The sequence below is a fragment of the Toxorhynchites rutilus genome, chromosome 2 (genome assembly GCF_029784135.1).
Source record: "Toxorhynchites rutilus septentrionalis strain SRP chromosome 2, ASM2978413v1, whole genome shotgun sequence".
In the NCBI taxonomy this organism is placed as follows: Eukaryota; Metazoa; Arthropoda; class Insecta; order Diptera; family Culicidae; genus Toxorhynchites; species Toxorhynchites rutilus.
In genome coordinates, this window is record NC_073745.1 from 113,662,406 (window position 1) to 113,685,182 (window position 22,777).

Sequence of the window (22,777 nt, forward strand, 5' to 3'; positions counted from 1 at the left end):
AAGAGTTTATTTTAATGTTTTCTATCCATAAAATATCCATATAATACATTTGGGTTTGTGATTTGTCAATCAAGTACAGTTAGCAGGTTAGCTTCTGAAGATTATTCTTCAAAACAAGGTTTTTCGTATCCTATATTGGATGCATAAAACCTTGTGCCTCCAACGTAACGCTCTCGTTTTCGAAGTCCCCCAAATATTCATTTATTCATTCATTCAGAATGGATTTAGATTCAACTTCAAACAAATGATCTCTAAATCAACGATAGTCCTACGTCACCCTTGCGGTTATACCATAGATATAACCCACTTCCTGTTTTTGCAACACTATAATGCACCAGCTCTTCGTTTGATGACTGGATTGTTCGATGGAAAAAGTGCATTGCTTCAGAAGCGGCCTATTTTGAAGGCGATAATATAAATTTAGATGAAAATGATGAACATTTTCTCGGTATACATTTGACAGGATGTATCTCTTTGCCAGCAGAATGAAGTGATATTGCAATCAATTTGTTCGAAAGATAAAATGTCTACAAGTGAAATTGTTATTTATTGACCAAAAACTTGTTTCAATAGCTCAAATAATGTTTGAAAGCAAACTATTGAAATCACAAAAATTTATGAATATGGGCACCTGCTCAATATTCCAGTCAGTCTTGATTGTTCAGTGGTTGATGCATGTTGTCGTTTGAGAGCAAGACTACTATAAATACCATGCTCGCCCTGGGCAACCTCGATTCTATCTGCTACCGTGATGAACGAACTGTAAAGTTTTTCACTCAAGTATGCATTCTCAGAATGCAACAGGAACATCTAAATTAGTGGATTTTAATAACATTTTGGAAGTGAAAAACTTGAAAGTTAATAATTTTAATTTGTTATTATTAATTTCATCCTAAAAATTGATATTAAACTAGATTGTTTCTATCAATTAAATTAAAGCTCTCTAACCGCTCTACAATTTGTTTTTCAACACCCAACTTCTATCTTTCTTAATTTGGCTGCAATATCGATATACACATTTTCTGGTGGAAATTCAAGCAAAATCATCAAAAATCACAATTTTTACCCCACTGTACAGGTAATAGCCACTTAAATTACACCTTAACGTTGAACGATTACATTTCTTCTTGAAATAAGTCATATACTACTGGACCGATTCATATAACCGAAATATCAAATTGAAGTCAATTAGCTAGTCTTTTTTGGAAAAACGTTATGATTGCAAAAAAATTTGACTTTGCTTTAGTAATTATTGATTGTATTTGTTTCTTATAGTTTACATGGTTTCGGGACCAAGGGCGCTATATCGGTATCGATACCTGTAAATGATATTAAAATAAAATCTATAAACTAAAGAATGATAGGGTTTTGAATATTGAATTAGTTATAACATTGAAGTTTAGTAAATTCACATTTAAAAATGAAGTGTTCACTAATTTTAATTAAGATTTCTGCATAAAATATCATTTTATTTCATCCATTGATTGTATATTCTTACCATTTCTAGCCCTTAACATGAAAACAACAAACAAAATAGTTGAAAAAACTAAAAAAAAACTGAAAAATTACCGATGCTTGTTTTTTACAGAATTTGCTAACTCAAACATTTTATCATTGGTTTTGACTGTCACTTTTTTGCAAATGTCTAATATTATAAATTATAGTCTGTATCGATACCTGTAAATGATGTTAAAATGAAGGGTATAACCCAAACAATTTCAGGGTTTTGATTATTCAATTATTTATAACATAAAAGTTCGGTAAATTTATATTTGAAAATGAAGTGTTCGGAATTTGAATCATGCGTAGAAACTTGATTCATATACCGAACACTACTTTAATATTAATTTTAATGAAGATTTTTGCATAAAATATCATTTTTTCCACCCATTTATTGTAGGTTCATACATTCTTTAACATTTAACATGAAAACAACAATCAAAATAGTTGAAACAACTATAAAAACTGAAAAATGAATGATGCTTGTTTTTTACGGAATTTGTTAACGCAAACATTTTATCATTGGTTTTTACTGTCACTTTTTTGCAAATGTCTAATATTATAAATTATAGTCTGTATCGATACCTGTAAATGATGTCAAAATGAAGCCTATACCTCAAAGAATGTCTGTGTTTTCATTATTCTATTATTTATGATATAAAAAATTAGTAAATTACAATTTAAAAATGAAGTGTTCGGAATTTGAGACTGTTCGGAATAGGTGACAGAACGGTATTTAAACTGATTTGATTATAATATTTTATTCTAATTAATGGCTAAGCTGCCCATTTTTTTCCATCTTTCTGGCATTTTTCGAAATTTCGCTCGTTGCGCATTTTCACGTCAAGCTATTCTCGTAAGAATTGAATGCTGCTCAGTGAATACGTGTCCCATCGATGAAAATAGTTGGCAATCGAAAGTAAAAAAACAGTCTGGTGAATAAGCCAAAGGCGGCACTTGATCCCGATTGAGTAGCTCAACCGGGTCCCTAAGTGGTCTTGCTCGGTGTGACGGAACATTGTCATCATGTCAGGAGAATGACGAGGGCATCAAAAGGAAGTCTGGCTCTGATCGTCCGACAGTGCTGCGCAACCGTTAAGTGTAGCAGACGCTGAAGAGGGAGACCCAGAGCAAGGACAAGTACATGGCTAAAATGGACATTTTTAGGCGAAATTGTCAGTCTAGACCAACCGTGTCTCAGCAGTAGGCAATCACCCAGAAAGAGCGGCTGAAGATAGACGTTGTACCGGAGTTCGTCAACCCTCCAAATGTTTTCCAGCTGCAAGCGATAGAAAATTGCTAGGCGAAATATATACGGATGATCTTCTCCAATAATTTTGTGGTCAAACAGAGAACCCACTGATCGCCAGAGTCACAAAAGATCTGAAGAATATGCTGATATTTACTTCTCATCAATCATGGCTAAGGTTCCGGTGAAAGACTGATCGGCAGGGCGTCGAATCAGTATTTTAGACGGCTTAATAAATGTAGCATTCAAAAAAAGCTTAGTGCATTGAATTATCATTTGTAGTTTTTTATCGTCGCTTTTTCATTTGCTTTTTTTTTAAATGCATACGTTATTCCGCTCGTTTTCGGAGCAGAGCACAGTTCAATACGATCAATTGTTTCCGGTAACGGTCACTTTTGATAGTTTCGCAGGTTTTCAGACGGTCGTACCAGATTACATCTTGTTAATCGGATGAACACATACAACGTTGTCTTCTTTCCAAAGCAAATTGGCCATGCGGTCGATATGGCCGGTTGACCGGGGTCAACATATATAACTACCTCTTTTGCGCTTGAAATATATCCGCTTTTCATCCCCGTCAAGATCCGACGCAGGATGCACCTGTGTAAAATTTCGCAAATGGTTTCAACAGGAATGTTTTTTTTCATTCAACAGTTGCTAGAGACTAAAATCACACTTTAAATTAACTAAATGTTCATTTTCGGAAACGAGAATTCCTTGTCTCGTAATAACACAAATTGATGATTGTTGTTATATCTTCTCACGTCCTATAACGGCCCCCCATAATGAATTTTTTATCATTTCCTCGGATTGAACAGTTCATATTTACGGTAAATTTTCTTTCCACCACAATTTCTACTAGAAACATACGATATGCGTACATTTATAGCTTTTTTTTTGGATCTTTATCACTCACAACAATATATCATGCAATTTGTGAATAGCACATCGTCAGACAATGCGAAAAAAAAGAAAGTCTTTCGTCAATTTGGAAATTCCAGCGTGACATCATTCATGTCTTGATGACGGAATGAAGGTAGTGACGCGAATAAAACATGGATCAGCTGTTAAATGAGTAGCTTCGAGCTCCTCCTAATGGCTGGCTGAACGCAACTCATTTTTGATACAGCATCTTTGATGTTGTGAAAAATTCGGCATCCATAGAATTACGGCATCGAAAATTAATGAAAAGGTTTTAGTGAGAATATGAGGTAACTCATAAAAAACTGGTTGAGTACTACATGTTTCATGTATTTAAAGAACATCAAGTAATAACATTCATTTAAATTTTAACAATTCATAATTGCATTCGGCTCTGCTGATCTGCTAAAGAGTATGTTTGCTTCATGTCAACCCAAAACTTTGGTAGATGTATCAATGTACCTCCGATTGTGCATTCGATTAGTCGTTAATATGTTATTACCCTGTTTGTTATGTTGACGATCGTATTGCAAATTATGCTTCGCGTACCTGTGTGTATTTTTGATCACAGCTCACGGCTCACTTTACGGTAGACCGACTCACACGCACACGTTCCATTACACCCCGGTATATGTGGATGTATAAGTTTGGTAAAATATCTTCCAAAAACACTGCACTGCTTTCCTTTTTTTATCGCTTACGGACACTTTGATCTCCCATCCTGTTTCGTCGATTTCTTAATCAATCACAACACACGCAATAGTGCTCAATTCCTGCAACAAATAACAATGCGGCACAAAAAGCTTGATGTAACTTGTAGAGAGTAATTACTAACGCTATGTTTCAGCAGATCTAAATGACAACATTTACAGTTGTGTAGTGTATTTGATATCACCCCTTTTGCTACCACAATCAAAAGTTGGCATTCCACGGGAATACCCACCGATTTCCGCGAACAACTCCCATAGACTGAAAGCCGCATTGCAACGGAACGGGCTCTGCGGCTGAGTGCGTACACATTTCCCATTCATGCATTCGTTTGCACTCTCCCGCGGATATAATCGCTCACTCACTCGTTCGCTCTTGCTCTTTTTCTGTTATTCTCTGTTGATAGTTGCACAGTTGCATTTGTGTTGGAGCCGGTTGTGGTTGTTTACGTTTTAGCGCACGTGTGTTTGAAGCCGAACAAGCCATGAAAACAAACAAAAATAACTGAGTTCCGAAGAGTGGTCTGCCAATGAGTGATTGTCATGTGTCATTTATATCTACACTAAAGGCTGATTTAGACGATGCCAGTCAGCGCTCTAGTTGAAGTATCCAGTGAACAGAGAACAGACACTCTGTTCAAGTCACTTGGCCTCGAACAAGTAATTGGCCTCTTACTTGAACAGAGTGTCTGTTCTCTATTCACTGGATACTTCAACTAGAGCGCTGACTGGCATCGTCTAAATCAGCCTTAAGTCATAACTATATTCATGGCGTAATGAGTTTTTAAAGAACAGTAGATTATTCAAAAATATCTTCAGAAGAAAACGAAATGAGAATAAACATTCAAACATTATGTTCAACGTCATGTTCAACTTTCGGAACAATGTAAAATATTGATGGATGGGACCAATCTTAATTTTCCTTATACTATTATAGGATATGTATGCCACAATTGTACTTTTGTTTAATATTTTCTTTTTTTTTGTTCATCGTATATTGACGAATTTACGCAAAGCTGAATCAGCTCGTGCGACATCTACATTAGAGCTCAGAACCACAAAAGTGAGGGTGTTGGTTTATTTTACGCACTGAAAAGCAAGATTCGGTGGTGATTATTCATTTTATTTCAATTTAGATTCATTTCAGCCATTGAATGTCGTCAGTATATGGTAAGAAAGTTGGAGTTTTGTATATTTACGATGGTTTCAACACGCGATTTGACCAAAGTCATAGATAATCTTCGAAAATTTTATGTTTGATAATGCATACCGGTTATTGATACTATGGATAATTGCAAAATTTCTTACAAACTAATCGCAATCAAATAATCTTTTATGACTATAACATTGCGATTTATGGAAATAACTACAAGCCTTCCATAAACTCACATTGCAAAATTTAAAACCATCATCACTTTCACCGCAGCGTCGCCTAGGTGTAGATTTGTACGTTAGATCGCCAATAGACTCGTATCGAAAATTAAGCAGCGTGACGACTTTCTCCTATTCTTCTTTGTGCACCGAGAATGGCTACGCTCAGTTAAGGCATGTTCTCACTGCAGCGGGGAGTCAACGTGGCGTGAGTGGGGCGTGTTTACTTTTCGCCACGATATTTTAACTCACTCACATTGCACCGTGCCAGTGGCGTGTCTTCGGCGTGTTCTATGAAAATTGTCAATGTGTGTTTTTGAATGAAAGAATTAAAATTGGTTTATTTTTCAATATTCCAACATCGTTGGACGTATCCGGCTAAAAACTCGGAGGGTGAAAAACGTAAAAAATAAAAAAGAAACAATGAATTTTAAATTATGTCACTACTACAAACAAACATATGCTAGAGAGAAGCGGAGAAGTACAAATATCGCCGGCGTGAAGTGTTTTCGTTTGCATGCCAGCCTCACGTCAAAACCATGCTGACGACACGTCAGCCTGGTGTGAACACATCGGTAAGAATACACACGACTAATCGGAAGCGTCACACGCCCCGCCCAAGCCACGCTGACACCCCGCTGCAGTGAGAACAAGGCCTTATGGTTAGAAACAGTTGCAACCTAAGACAAGATGCAGGTATAGAATACCCATATCTATAATATAATAATGATATCCATAATAACTCGTCCAAGAAATCTGGAAAATCTTTTATCGTTGGTTCGTGCAAAACAACGGCGCTCAACTCCATTGTAATTCAGGAACAACTTGAAAATCGTGACACTTTCGCAATACATGACCGTGGTACCGAATGCTTCGCATACAGCCGATACACAAGAACATCTTGTTGGATTGATGGACTTGCTATCAAAGCGGCGGGAAGAATGTTCAGCCCAGAAATTGATGGACAGTGAAGCAGCATCGACATCATATCAAATTTCAGCTTCATCTAATTTTAGTGATAATGTGAATGACATTAATATTGAATTCGACTATGAGTACACCGTCGATGAAGCGAAAACTTTCCTCGACAGAACAGAACAAAAATCGTTGTTCCATATAGGTTTTTATATCATCAAAATAAGTCAGCGGGAAAGAACATGTCAGCAGTGTAACAATTGGTTGTCAACAAAACACAACCTGGATGGTATCAACCATTTCTTTTTTCATATTTACGAGTTAGAGCTAACAACTCTCCCATCTGCATAGTGAATGACGAGACTTTCCATTTCTTCTTAGCAATAGAAATTATATTCCGAAATATGCATTAGGGACCCAACGAAGCCAAATTGACAAATGAGTGTTTTGCCGTTCACTTTACTCCATTGTGAAAAAACACATACATAAACTTGCATATAATTTCTTCACATTTCCTTTAAACTAAATATCCTAATAAAGGGTGTGTCACATCAAATTGCATCACGGAAAAAACGCTGTAGAAATTCGCCCAGTAGACCGATCCTTTTGAAAATTTTAGACAGTAAAATAAAAACTATTAAACAACTTTTGGCATTTTCTTTTTATTCATACTTCGAGCCCAAGCCCGTATGCTCGCACCTTCCTCTTTACCCCGTCCATAAGGTTCTGTACAACGTCAGGTTGTAGTTTTTTTTTTACAGAAATCCATTTTCTCTTGAAGTCCGCCTCCGATTTGACAACTTTTGGGTTCTTCCGGAGGGCCTGCTTCATAATCGCCCAATATTTCTCTATTGGGCGAAGCTTCGGCACGTTGGGCGGGTTCATTTCCTATGGCACGAAGGTGACCCCGTTGGCTTCGTACCACTCCAACACGTCCTTTGAATAGTGGCACGAAGCGAGATCCGGCTAGAAGATGGTCGGGCCCTCGTGCTGCTTCAATAGTGGTAGTAAGCGCTTCTGTAGGCACTCCTTAAGGTAAACTTGCCCGTTTACCGTGCCGGTCATCACGAAGGGGGCGCTCCGCTTTCCACAAGAGCAGATCGTTTGCCACACCATGTACTTTTTGGCAAACTTGGATAGTTTCTGCTTGCGAATCTCCTCCGGATCGCTGAATTTGTCCTCTGCGGAGAAGAACAACAGGCCCGGCAGCTGACGAACGTCCGCTTTGACGTAGGTTTCGTCGTCCATTACCAGGCAATGCGGCTTCGTCAGCATTTCGGTGTACAGCTTCCGGGCTCGCGTCTTCCCCACCATGTTTTGCCTTTCGTCGCGGTTAGGAGCCTTCTGAACCTTGTATGTACCCAGGCCCTCCCGCTGCTTGGTCCGCTGGACGAATGAACTTGACAAATTCAGCTTATTGGCGACATCCCGGACCGAACTTCTCAGATCACGTCTAAACTGCTTAACTACGGGCTTGTGATCTTTTTCACTGACGGAGCATCCATTTTTGCCGTTCTTCACCTTCCGGTCGATGGTTAGGTTCTCGAAGTATCGTTTTAGTACTCTGCTGACCGTGGATTGAACGATTCCCAGCTTCTTACCGATGTCCCGATGTGACAACTCGGATTCTCGAAATGAGTGCACAGGATTAATTCACGACGCTCTTTTTCGTTCGACGACATTTTTCCAAATTTACGAAAAATTGACAGTGAAGCATGGCCAACGTGATCTATACACTCTTATCTGATTATAAGCGAAAGCTGAAGATATAATTCTTAAAAATTAAATTTCTACAGCGTTTTTTCCGTAATGCAATTTGATGTGACACACCCTTTATTCATTAAATACTCTCTGAAAATCGGTACCATTCTGGTGGTATCGGTTCTGAGGTGTCCTAGAAGAAAATCCAATTAATATTTTGAAACTTTAGGACAATACCTAAAGCGTTACATAGAGGTTTTTTGAAAATTCGGAAAATTCCAAAATGGCGGTCATTTTTGTTAAAAATGAGTTATTTTTCATGCAAAATCGCTGTTCAGAAGCTCATAAAAAATCGAAAAAATAAGATATCAAAAAAAGGCTATGTAACGCTTTAGATAATCCATTTTTACATGCTGATAAAAAAAAATCAGCAAATTGGGTCGAGTAGATCCTGAGATATCGAGACTACCAGTTGAAAAAACATGGTTTCGAGAAAAACGCGCTTGAAAATTCGTACAGCAATACGGTATCCCTTGAGGGGACCTCATACTTTTGCTGTAATTTTTCAACGAAATCATACATCGAAAATTCCTTTTAGTACAACTTTTCTGAGGGCATAAGCTTCCCAAAAATGTAAAAAACAAAAATTATATTTTTTCGATTATTTAGACCTGGATCCCCACTTAAGTTTATTTTGTTCTAAATTTCACTAGCTGTACCCTGCCACGCTGTAGCACATTGAGGTTTTATGACAGAGAAATGAGTAGCAGACGAATACGGTTCGCATTCGAATATAAATCATGCAATTCAAAAGATTGATCTTGAGCAATCCCAATCGAATAAAAATAAATGGATTCAAAATCATTATCAAATACAATTTTAGTTCACGTTTTTTAAACACTTTCAAAGAAATGTGCTGCCATCACATACAGGTAAACCTTTTTTTGTGCGGGGGGTAGGGATCGCACAAAAAAAGTCGCATAAAAAAAATCGTGCAAAACTTCAACAGCAGCTTTAAAATATCGTGTTCGGTACACATTTTGTACAAACCTTTTTTTGTGCGGTGGATAGGGACCGCATAAAAAAAGTTTCCTCCAAGAAAATAATTCAAATCCACGCCGTTCACCGTTCAATTTCCTTTTGTTTCCCTGCTTTGCGATGGGACAGTTTGCCTCTTCGGTTGCACGTGGCTGTTTTGTGCTTTTAGTTGCATGTCGAAACGTGTTGCTGTTAGGAATCATGTCATGCAAAAACTTAGAAAAACTTAGAGCATTTGATGAGAGGAGGGGAATGTTTTCAGAAGTGGATAATTGAGACGCAAGTATGCTTTTTTCGCACTGAAATGCATATAAACCATCGAAAACACTAAATGGACGATGACTTCGTCAATTTTGCTTCAATTCATATACCGCACAAAAAAAATCGCACAAAAAAAACCGCACAAGAAAAGAAAATCGCACAAAAAGAAATCGCAAAAAAAACCGCGCAAAAACAGGTTTTACTGTATACATATTCAATACTAGAAAATTAATTTACGTTCAAAGCATAATTTTAGAAGTGTGCTCATACAATCTGGAAATCTTAAAGGTTCCTGAGGCATTGGCAGTAGCAACAACAATCTTTGAAGTGGATTGCATATTGTATCATAATATGTATTCAGTGCCGAGCTTTTCGAGCTTTTGAAGCGCACAAAAACGAACAGAACAGTTTTATATGCATGGATTTTTTTTTTATCAAGGGAGTAAAGGGTCGAAATTTTTAAGGGATTTTGAAACACCTGTAGCTTCCATATAAATGATGACATGAAGATAAAAAGAATACAGCATTCAAGCTACAAATTTCCAGTTCAGGGATATCGTACGTACATATTTTTAGTTTGATGTGTATATGCGTTGTAGACAAAAGACATTGTAAGAAAAGATAAAGCCGTTTTTGTTCGCTTTCAAAGTTTCTATAGTTTTTAAAAATAAATGCCCAATAACAATGCAATCAACCGGGTTGTTTCGCTTCCATTTGGTTCATAGAAAGTTTCAGTAGAACTATTTAATACAGAGGTATTCTCTATCGAATGAAAAATTATCCTTTAATTTTGAATTAGGAATATTTCATGAAATAATGAACGCATAACAAATCGATGGTCAAACATGCCCACCGCAAACTTGAAAATATTTTATACAAGGTTGTGGCTTTGACGAATGCATTTTATAACAGAGTTATAGCTTTTCAAAAATCATTCAAAATTTTCGATGACGCATTTTGCTTCTCTATTTATATTTTTTGTCAAGTGTAGTTCTTTGCCCACTTCGGAATACGATCGGTCACTGCTGATCCGGAATATTTAGGTGATAGAGGGTCATAGAAAATCTTCCACGCTCATGGTCAAATCTCAACTACGAAAGAATTATTGAACTTTTCCTCGAGATCGGTTTTTACCCTTAAATTGACTTTAATTCGAGAAGTACGCTGCTTATCACAATTCAATTGCTTACATTTGAGGAAATTTTGCATAAAATTCTGTTGTGGAACATTCAAATTAGCGGAAGATAACAAGAAGGATAACAGTGTGGTGTCAAGGAAGGAATTGTAGAGTGGTTGGAGAGCTTTCATTTAGTTGATAGAAACAATCCAGTTTGTCATGCACTTTTGGAAAATTAACTTTCTGAAATTAATTTTTTGACGTGGGACTACGTCTAACTGGAGTATATGAGGGGTAAAATGAAAACCTAAACACAGAACATGCTGGAAAAAATGAAAGATTTCGAATGCTTATAACTCAAGCATTTTTTACTGGATCGGAAAGATTTTTGCATCAATTGATAGGGAATATTTCTACGCTTCTATCGCCATTAATAAAATGTTATTTTCCATTAGATAAACAATTAAATAACTGTTAAGTGTTATCTAAACGTCCCAACTGCCCCGTTTTGATTGGCCCGATTTACGGGTTCCCTAACACAGACATCAAAAACAAGCAGCCTTGGGGATATCGGCATTACAAACACATGAAATTTGGTGGTATTTTTGTTCCGACTGAGTGTGTTTCCCTAACACAGACTTCAAATCCATGGAGCGTAGGGAAATTGGCATCGCAAATACATGCAGGTCGGGGGTAATTTTGTTCCTACTGAAATATGATTCCCTAACACAGACTTCAGAACCAAGATCGGCCTTGCAAACAAATGCAAATTGCGAAAACTCTCGTACTCGCTTGCCTTTGTGCAAACTAGAAAATGTTTCCTTAAAACGTTCTCCTAAACATAGGAACCTGAAAAAATCGTGCAGACACTAGAGGTGAATGAACTTTCAAGTATAAATCATCTATAGTATAAAAAATTTGTGGGTTATATCTATGATATAACCGCAAGGTTGACGTGGGACACCTTAGCTTAGCAATCACTTGTTTGTATTAATTAAATTCTTGATTGAATAAAACAATTTCCGAATTCAATTGAATTGAATATATTTGCTCTGTAATAAAAAGATTGAACATGTAAGGTCAATTCATGCATTGTGATAGATTACGTTCTTCGTTACAAGTAAATTAAATGACAGCCCTTTTACGTCTGGTATGATGCCTAGGACAAAATATGTGAACGGAAGAATAATCAAACGATTATTTTATTTTAAATTTCCCTTTGAATTTTGCATCTCTCAAGTGTACGTACTTCTCCAACCGCGAATTTGCTTCAAACCTGAAAGTTCTTTCACTTCTAGTGTCTGCTCGATTTTTCCAGGTTCCTAAGTTTAGAAGACCGTGTTAGGGAAACATATTCTAGTCTGTACATAGGCAAGCGAGTACAAAAGTACTCGCAGTTTGCATTTATTTGCAAAGCCGATTTCCCCAGAATCCTTGTATTTGAAGTCTGTGTTAGGTAAACACATTTCAGTCAGAGCAAAAATACCCACGACCTGCATGAATTTGTAATGCCAATTTTCCCAGACACCTGGATTCTGAAGTCTGCGTTAGAGAAACGCATTTCAGTCCGAACAAAAATGCCCCCGACTTGCATGAATTTGCACTGCCGATTTCATTCAGGCACTTTGGTTTTGAAATCTCTGTTAGGGAACACATTTCGGTGGGAACAAAAACTCCCCCTACTTTCATATGTTTGCAATGCCAATTTCTTCAAAGCGGCTTGGTTTTGAAGTCTGTGTTTGGAAACACATTTCAGTGAAAACAAAAGCCCCCCTACTTTCATGTATTTGCAATGTCGATTTACCCAAGGCTGCTTAGTTTCGATGTCTGTGTTGGGGAAACCGTAAATCGGGCCAATGGAAACGAGGCAGTTAGGGCGTTTAGATAACGCTTAACATTTTACAGTTATTCAATTTTTTATCTAATGAAAAATATCATTTTATTAATTGCAATAGACGCGTAGAAATATTCCCTATCAATTGATGCAAACATCTTTCCGATCCAGTAAGAAATGTTCGAGTTATAAGCATTCAGAATCTTTCATTTTTTCCTGCTTGTTCTGTGTTTAGGTTTTCATTTTACCCCCCATATATTCCAGTTAGACGTAGTCCCACGTCAAAAGTAGAAGTTGAAGTTGTTGATTCATGCAAGCCGGGGGTACTTTTTTGCACTCCGAAAAGTGTTTTTCTAACACGGATTACGAAAGCGGGTACGAACACAATGCTTTGGCTCGGTTATTCAAGATTGCATTGAAGGATATGCCTTCATATCTTCTGCTCACTGAATTTCTACGCATACCATTTGATGATTAGGCAAAATGTTGATAACTATTTGCTGTGACAATGCCTATTGATTAAACAATATGCGTTCGACGCACATGTCAAAATTGAAACTGAGTGTCTGGAGTTTATCAAATCAAGCAAATTCGCTGTTCTAGAAGTACATACACTTGAGAGATGCAATCTTCAGAAGGAAACGTAAAATAAAATAATCATTCGATAATTCTTCCGTTCACATATTTTGTCCTAGGCATCATACCGAACGTAAAAGAACTGTCATTAAATAAACTTGTAACGAAGAACATAATATATCACAATGCATTAATTCACCTTACATGGCATTATACAATCATTTTACTCACAAATATATTGAAGTCAATTGAATTCGGAAATTGTTTCATTCAATCAAAAATTCAATCAATACAAACAAATGATTGCTAAGCTAAGGTAGTCCCACTTCAACCTTGCGGTTATGTAATAGATATAACCCACCCATTTTTTTTAAATTTCTGAAATTAAAATACTTCATAAAAATGATTTCACACGCAATTCTGTATGAGAAACAGTACTATTATCCTAAGACTAGTTGTTCTCGAGATATAACGAGATATAACAAAATTAGCATTAGCATTAGCATTGAGCAAGTCGCACAATATCGTAGGTGGTACAAATTCAGAACTGTTAAGTTAAAAACTAGCCTCCATCCGTTGCTGATGATTGGTAATACTTCTTAGATGAAAGCATGTTTTCTCCAACAGTTGAGAATTGTCCTGGCCACGTCCTTGCAACTGCTAAAGAAGAGGAAGGAATGTTAGTTCAACATTTACTTAAAAGAGATGCAGAGAACTCTACGACCTCTCATAAATGATACTATAGTTGAACTTGATAATTACTATTACTATTACTATTACTATTACTATTACTATTACTATTACTATTACTATTACTATTACTATTACTATTACTATTACTATTACTATTACTATTACTATTACTATTACTATTACTATTACTATTACTATTACTATTACTATTACTATTACTATTACTATTACTATTACTATTACTATTACTATTACTATTACTATTAATATTACTATTACTATTACTATTACTATTACTATTACTATTACTATTATTATTATTATTATTTAGAGTTATGGCACTTCTCAGCATTGAGCTGGAATATTCACCTACCCCCGGGCTTCATAAATGCCAAAGGGGGATTAGGCTCTGTGGTATCTTTTTTTCTTTTTATAATAGTGTCTGCACAATCATCGTATTCTAATTATGGTGATTCAGGAACCGTCGCACTATGTTACACGTTCCAAGAATCACCGCTTTCTGCATAACCGCAAGCTGCTCTGTTACTTGCAGCTCCTCCAATGACTGCGTGAGAGAGTGTGGAACCAAACCAGTAGCAGAGATCACTACTGGTATAATACGGATGCCTTTCAAATGCCACATTTGTTTTAGTTCTTCTGCCAAGTCGTGATACTTGGTTATCTTGGTAGCAAACGTAGATTGTAGATTGTGGTCTAACGGTATTGCAATGTCTATTATCAGCACTTCTTTCTTATTTTTATCGTAGACCACAATATCAGGGCGATTAGCTGGTATTCGGACATCCGTAATGATCTCGCGATCCCAGTACAACTTGTAGCAGCTATTTTCCAAAACCGGATCCGGAATATACTTGTAGTAGGGTACCAACTGATTTACCAAGTTGCGTTTTGATGCTAGCTGTTGATGAACAATTTTGGCAACCGAGTTGTGACGATTGAGATAAGCTGATTCGGCTAGCGCTCCACAGCCGGCTATGACGTGTTCAATCGTCTCTCCTACTTTATTGCACTTTCTGCAACAGTCAACAACGTTTTCGTGCAAGATGTACTTCCGGTAGTTTTTAGTCGCTATTATCCGGTCCTGGATGGCTACCATAAACCCTTCTGTTTCAGAAAAGAGTTCACCTCGCACCAGCCACGTGTTCGATAATACTTTGTCGATATGCGCTTGCTCTAAACGATGGGGGTGCGTCCCATGAAGTTCCTTTTGCTTCCATGATGTTATTTTTTCTTCTATGGTCTGCAAATTGCAGCTAAGTTCGTACTGCTCCTGCGCCAGATGCAGGGCACTGAATCCACGGTCCGTTTCACAGACAGCGCGATAGATATCGTGACGGGTCTGACTTTCCACGAAGTAACTCCGCAACTGCTGGATCTGGGAACTGCAAAGCGCTCTAATGTCAGTGACACCTCTTCCTCCTTCAACACGTGGCAAGGTGAATCTTTCTATGGACGACTTTGGATGATGCATACGGTGCTTTGTGAACGTCACTCTCATTGCTCTTTCTATTGTTTCTAAATCGGTTTTCGTCCACTTCAGCACCCCGAAACTGTACGTGAGTAAAGGAACGGCAAACGTATTGACGGCTTTGATTTTTTTGCCGCCGCAGAGGTTTGTTTTCAAAACCTGGTTGATTCTGATCAAGAATTGTTCCTGGAGTTCCTTCTTGATTTTTGTGTGACAAATCCCTTTCAGTTGCAGAAATCCCAGGTACTTATAGGATTCGCCTTCCACCAAATCTTGAATCACTTCACTCTCGTTAATGCGGAATCCTTCAGTCTCCACCAATCGTCCACGGTGGAGCTGTACTGCCTTACACTTTTCGATTCCGAGTTCCATCCGCACATCGGAACTAAAGTCGCTAACACACTGTAGAAGACTATGTAGCGCTTCTGTTGATTCCGCAAACAGTTTCAAGTCGTCCATATAGAAGGTATGGTTTATTGTCGTTGTTCTGTTGATATGGTAGCCATGGCTGCTTCGGTTGAGTGCTCTGCTCAAGGGGTTCATCGCAAGGCAAAACCACAAAGGACTGAATGTGTCACCTTGGAATATTCCCCTGCGAATATTGAGAGTTCTGGATCTCAACATAGTTGTTCCGTCGGTGATACTAAGCGAGGTGCTCCAGTTTACCATTGCGTGTTCCATAAACCTGATGACGCCATCATGTATCTTGTACATTTTTAGTACCTTTATCAGGTACGTATGCGGTACTGAGTCGTATGCTTTTTTATAGTCAATGTACGCCATACTCAGGTTCCTTCTGTTTCGGCTTGCTTGTCCGACGATGACTGCATCGATAACGACTTGATCTTTGCAGCCCCGCGTGTTCTGTTTACAGCCTTTCTGTTCTTCTGTTAATATTTCGTTAACTTCGCAATGGTTTTGTATCTTTTTATTAATCACCGACGTAAGTAGCTTGTACAGGCTCGTTAGACATGTTATTGGCCTGTACTTCGCCGCATTCGCTGTGTCTTGATCCTTTGGCATCAGATGAGTAATTCCCCTGGTCACGAACTCCGGTGTTGTTTGGAGATTTTCTAATACCTTATTGAAGCACTCTGCCATTCGCCCATGAGTTGAAGAAAACTTTTTGTACCAGAAATTGTGCACGAAATCTGGTCCTGGCGCAGCCCAATTCCTGGAATATCGAATGGCTTCGTTGATATCATGGGCGGTTACCATAACGGCAGGCATTGCTTCAAGTCCGTTTCCATATTCCTCTTCTTCTGCCAGCCACATCCTGTTACTTCGGTGTTGAATAGGGTTCTCCCATAAGCCTGACCAAAACTGGGTAACTTCGTCAATCTCAGGAAGACCACCATCGTAATTATTGCGTTTCTTTTTGATGCGGCTGTAGAACTCCCTTTCGTTCATACTGAACATACGATTATCCGCATGCCTTTTCGTACATTCCGTATAACGTCTTAACCTTTTTGATAGAGCACTCAACCGTTGTACATGGGTGTCGAGGATCTCAATGATGCGGTTTTCATTAAGATCAGAGAGCTCTGCCGGCTTCACAATTTCAGCAACTCCACGAATCAGCTTTCGCGATCGACTTCCCCTCTTGTACTGCGTTAGTCGACCGATTTTTACTCGGAGCGTTTGGATACGACCTTCCAGGCGTCTCATCCAAGCAGGTTTCGGTTTTTTGGAGAGTACGCGGTTCTGTCTATCGTCTTGGTGAAAGGTGCGCATTCCTAACGTCCGTACAACAGCTACAGTTCCACAATAAACGATAAATTGCAGCTCCTCTAGATTCTCTACCACTTCCAGGTACACAGGTAGTACTTCCTGGTCGAGTACTTGGACGGCACTCGTTAGTCGGTGGGAATACTGCAACTTCGGAATCTTGTGTCGGGTTAAGGGGTCCGTTCCGTAAAACTGGGTCACTGCTGCATCCATGTGGAAAGCCAATTCGTTCTTTAATTGACCTCGTTGTTGATCCTCTGCCGGCTCTTGTCCTCTAGGCTCATCCACTGGATCCGGTGGTGGTGCAATAGATTCGCGCCTTTCACTAGCGAACGATGCACTCAGCCTAGCAGAGCTCCTTCTCGACATATCGCTCGATCTTCCACTCTCTCTACGCAGTTCTCGTTGCACTTCCAACTTGATGGCCTCTATTTCAGCCGGGGACAGCATGTTGTGTGACAAAATCGCTCGTCTCCGTGTGTAGAGCTTATTCCGATCTAGTTGGCCGGCAAATCGTGGGAACTGCTCGTTGAACATTTCCAGCATTCTTGGTCTGCCGGACATGTCCGTCTCCAATCTTGTGCAGACATAATAGCAACGAATCACGAATTCATTCTCTCTCGTCCACATGATTCGTTGCCGTTGGCGGCCTGTCAATGTGAGCGACTGACGTCGTCCAATCGAAGCATCATTTGCAGGTGCAGCATTGCCATTGTGATTTCTTGTGCTGCGGGTTCTGTTTAGCGTTCGGTTTACGGGCTGAGCCCGATGACTAGGGGTCCGCTCTTGCACCAATTCCTCTAGCCGCTGGCCGCTCGCATGTACGCCCGTTCCAGGACCAGCTCCAGTCCGGGGGCCCTCCTCAGGCGATCGCATTACTATAATTCTCCGATTTCTCAATTGCATTATTGGTAGTTTTCCTTTTCCCGGGAAAACACGGGTTGGCACAGGTTGCTTCTTAGAGTCCTCAACCTGCCTGAAGGACGGTATCTCAGCCGTTCCTAACCTGGAATACAGACGCTGTTGTGGGCCGCTCCTAACATGGAGAACAGACGCTACACTAGTCCCCCTTCCCTGTTTGCATACGACCCAAGGTCCCACCGGGGTTGGTTACCCGATCTTTCCAAGGGTTGCTCGCATCTCAGCTAGTACCTCGTGAAGGTAGGGATCGGAGTTCCTGGGCAGAGGCTGAAGGTCGCAATGGGAACTATGAGACACGTGCACCAGGCTTAACTAACCTTATATTATTATTATTATTATTACTATTACTATTACTATTACTAAATGCATGTGGTATCTGCTGGAAGAAGAAATGGTTAATGAAATTATATGATAGTATATAACGAGATATAACAAAATGTATAGAAAATTATATTTGATGAAAAATAATTCACCCATATCATGAAATCTCCACTTATAATGGTTAAGATTTCATGATATGGATCGTTTAATTTTAATTAGTTTTGGACTATAAGGATCTATGCATACCCCGTAACTGCAAAAGTTCGATCATAGAAAATAGTTTTGTCATTCACAGTTTATTTTTATAATACAGATATGAGAAAAAATATATGAACGTTCGACCGGGCAGTTCTCTCAGGTGGCTCAATCCGTTTTTGATAAATACAGTAAAACCTGTTTTTGCGCGGTTTTTTTTTGTGCGGTGTATGGGAAGAAGCATATTTGACGAAGTTATCGTCCATTTAGCGTTTTTCGATGGTTTATACGCATTTCAGTGCGAAAAAAGCATACTTGCGTCTCAATTATCCACTTCTGAAATCATTCCTCTCTGTTCCATCGATTCTGGAACAAGAAGAAGAAGAATCCAGCGAGCGAGGTGGTTGGACCAGGTGGAGCAAAACTTGGAAAGAAATGGTGCGGCCGGGAGTTGGAGAACTGCAGCTATGAACCGAGTTCATTGGAGCAACAATGTTGTGAATAAAACCCAATCTCTTTATGGCATGTAGCATCATTGTAAATAGCAGTTTTTCCTTAGTTCTGTGATATTATTGTGAGTAAGTTAAGTGCACTTTGATTTCGAGATTTGTTTTATATTTTTGTTATATTTTTCCCTAATGAAGCTTTGCTACAAGCTTGTTACAAATTATGTGAATAACATAACTACAAACTCACACGAAAAAGTTGCAGGTTTAAGATACTTTAAGCCTACGCGTAAATATATACATACATAGTTGAACGAAATGTAAAGATGTTGAATTCCAACTATACCGACGCACTAAATGTATAACGAAATATTGTAATTATACTCTATCGTACAGTTCTTTTATTATATGTTACGAGTCATATAACGATGGCTAAACTTATGTTGATTGAATGTACATTAGGTTGAGAACCTATTGAATTAATCTTAAGCGAACACTATCAGTCGTTACCAAACAGAACGTCTCCGTCAACGATTTCTATCACTTTGTACTCATGCCCATCGTCCAAATCCACGTCTCCCTCAATAATTTCAATCAGTTCTTCCGTTGCTTCTCCCTCCTGTTCGTTTTCTTCTATGATCAACATCTCGGCCCCATCATACCCATTTTCATACTCCTGATGAGATTCGCTTTGCATTTCCATAGATTCGTCCTGTTTGACACTTTCACTATGAAAATAACTCTCCAAAACGTGCGTGACTTCCGTAGTCGTTTCCTCGATGTCGTGTTTCATTTCAATCTGGACCTCGTTCAATTCTGTTTCCTCCTCCTCTGGGATCAGATCAGGACTTTCGGTAATTTCGTATCCCGCTATCGTGTACGCTTCGGTTTTCTCGGCTCGGTTTGCCTCTTTCATGTCGATATCAATGTTTTGTGTTGCCTCCTCCTCCTCCTGCTCCTCTTCGTGGACACTCTCCGTGTCCGAACATATGTCCACCTCTGTAGCATCCAAGTCGATTGTCTGAGAAAAAGAAGAAAAAGTTAATGCCACAAACCTTCACTTTGTTTTATATGTCCTACCGATGCACAGGAAGCATCAAGTTTCGAGAGTTCTCGGTCCCCCTCGCTGCCACTATCATCATCATCATCGTCGTCGTCGGAAAATATCTCTATCGTGTCGGCTCGTTGCTCAACGATGGCACAATCGTCATCCTCATCTTCCTCCGATTCGGTCGGTGGGCTTTTTGCGTTCTGCTCATCCAGCATGGGACCAAGATCGGAATTCTTGGTGAAACCCATACTCCTGATGTCGTCAACGCAGTTATCCTCCAGGATCTTGAACCGATCGACGGCGTATTTCAGTACGTAGGACACATTGATGTACAATTCCTTGATGTCCCGTTCGCTAGCCGCCGCTTTGAAGGAGTTGGAATTGATGAGATTGTTAACTTTCGACACGACGTGGAGAGAGATTTCCGCTGCGGTAATGAGTCGATCCTCGAATTGTTTCTGAAAGCTCCCGAACGGGGTATCGTCGTGATACTTATGCATCAGGGCCTGCAGTGCAGTCAGTGCAGGCATATTAACCACATTTGAAGGATCTACAGGCGGCGCAGTCTGCGGGGGAGTCGGTGGAGTTGTTTGTGGCGCGAGGCGTGATACATTGGCGCCATTATTGGATGCCGTCCGCAAATCTGCCATTCGCTTGTTAATGTATGTTCGGGATGGTCTAGGTCTTTCCTGTTTGTCTACCTCGGGTGGAGCAGGAGGAGCTTTGTTATCGTTCTTTTTGGATTGTCGCCGGACCTTGATCAATTTTCCATTTGGTAATCGAAAGAACTCCTGCTTTGAAGCTATTCGTAAGTCAACTTCGTATCCGTTGATATTGTGGAACAGGGGAGAGTCGCCATCCACGACATTTGGCTGTGTATCCTCAAACCTCAACGGTTCAAAATTGCTTGCCGAGGAAGATGCACTCGGAGATTTAGTTTTTTTCTTACTTTTTTTCTTCTTACTGAAATAAAGAAGATAAATTAAATGTAAATATAAATGTCCTTTCAGGTTGATTTCGAAATCGTCGAGCTTGGCAAAACAATCAATACAATCCTTTACAGGATACTCACACTGCTCCCGGTGCAATGCTGGGCATCGTATTTCGTACCAGAGCGCGATCGTTATTCGACTTAACCATGATTTGTTTGCGCTCGAAATGCAGATGGCATAGTTTCATCTTCTCACGGACCAAGTTCTGCTCATCCAATTTGCTCTTCTTGTTGTGTTTGTTAACGAATTCGAGCCATCTTTTCAGCGATTGATCTTCCTTTGGAAAGCTGCAAAGGTAGCAGGGCATGTAAACAAAACTGTCGGTCACAACCGTCGCTTTAAACCGGACTCACCTGAAGAACGAGATGGTATTGTTCTTTTTCTTCCGTTTGTTGCCGCACTTTTCAAGCACACATCTTACGGTCACCATGATTTTAAATAATTTATACCCTTATTTTTGTTTTACTCGACCAAGCGAAACAAATGACGAACCTAGACTGCATTTTGTTTGACAGATCAGGATTCCGGACTCGGGCTCCTGGAGGCATCTGGTGGGCTTAGAGAACGGCATGGCTGTTCCTACCGATAGGTAGCAATGCTTCGTAAGCTCTTCAATACGTGGTGCGACCATATTGGTTTTAGTCTTCGATGAGAGGAAACGCCTTAAAGTATGCTTCTGGTTGAGCTTAGAGTAAGCAACGAATCATAGTTCCATAATTCCAAAAAGTCTCTAGGTGTGTAATATTCGCATAGCTATTTTGTATTTTTTATAGTGTATTTGTAACTAAAGTCCAATAATCTGTATCAAATTTTGAAAAAATTGGTACATCCGCTTTGAAGACCTTTAGACATAACGGGCGAGCTCGAACGCGTCATTCTTGTTCAAACTTTCTATCACTGGTATGACCCTTATGTAAATCAATAACTATACATATCTTATTAAAAACATCAAAACAGCTAATCGTGGGCTTCAGCACGCTTTATGTGCCTTAAAAGCACAACTTGAGCTACTCGAATTTGAAGGGTGACTCGGGAAGTACTTCCCGCATTCAGCACTAAATTGAAGTTTTTCCACTCCTTGATAGGTGGCGAAGCAGAGAAACCCACGTTCAGTCAACGGGTGAATGAACAACATTCACTCCACAAACAGATGTCACCAGTGGGGTAGATTGAAGCTTCACATTACCCCAGGATTGACGAATTTACGTTAGATTTACAACCAGATGGCACAGCCTGCAAAATGATGATGTTTTTTTTTTTTTTTTTTTTATCTTCGCTTATTTTTCGTCGGCCTATTTCCGCCACTTTAGTGCCAATCACCGACATCAGGGAGGCGACTCCACCTGTTCCTACCTATCAGACTCAACAACTCATGAGCCGGGCCAACTTCTTTTACTTCCGCTCCGAAGGAAGACGTAACCAGAGATTCTTCGCCTCAGAAAATCCCAACGACGCCAGCTGGGATTGAACCCAGGCCGATCGGATTGTGAGGCTGTTACGCTAACCATACAACCACTGGCGCCGTCATGATGTTTTGTTTGTTAGAAATTTGTTGGAAAATCAGAATTTTTCTTTAACTTTCCTATACCCACGCATAGGTCTCAAATTCTTTGGTCCATTCTATGAGGTTATGCACCAGAGAATCAAATTTCAAATCTATTTCTAGGAGAAAAGTGAAAACTTTATTTGAATAAGCACTAGTTATATCATAAAATTTTGGAAACGAACTCGATTTTTATGCACCAATGCTT

The 22,777-nt window shown here is 39.2% G+C and overlaps 2 protein-coding genes across 8 annotated transcripts in view; both read right to left on the reverse strand.

Annotated features, from left to right (window-relative positions):
* LOC129764405 (bestrophin-4-like) overlaps positions 1 to 4,652 on the reverse strand; it is a 65,418-nt gene extending 60,766 nt beyond the window's left edge. For 3 of the 7 annotated variants that reach the window (XM_055763453.1, XM_055763445.1, XM_055763446.1), the window contains exon 1: positions 4,220 to 4,652. The gene's annotated coding sequence lies outside the window, so the exon portion shown is untranslated. The remainder of the gene's footprint in view (positions 1 to 4,219) is intronic. The other 4 variants (XM_055763447.1, XM_055763448.1, XM_055763452.1 and 1 more) reach the window with 4 other exon arrangements.
* A 14,523-nt stretch (positions 4,653 to 19,175) lies between these two features.
* LOC129768486 (uncharacterized) lies at positions 19,176 to 21,519 on the reverse strand. Its single transcript, XM_055770174.1, has 4 exons — positions 21,380 to 21,519; positions 21,107 to 21,313; positions 20,064 to 20,997; positions 19,176 to 20,004 (listed from the first exon to the last, which is right to left on the reverse strand). The coding sequence occupies exons 1-4, from the start codon at positions 21,454 to 21,456 to the stop codon at positions 19,483 to 19,485; spliced, it is 1,740 nt and encodes a 579-aa protein (XP_055626149.1). The 5' UTR covers positions 21,457 to 21,519; the 3' UTR covers positions 19,176 to 19,482.
* Positions 21,520 to 22,777: the final 1,258 nt, after the last annotated feature.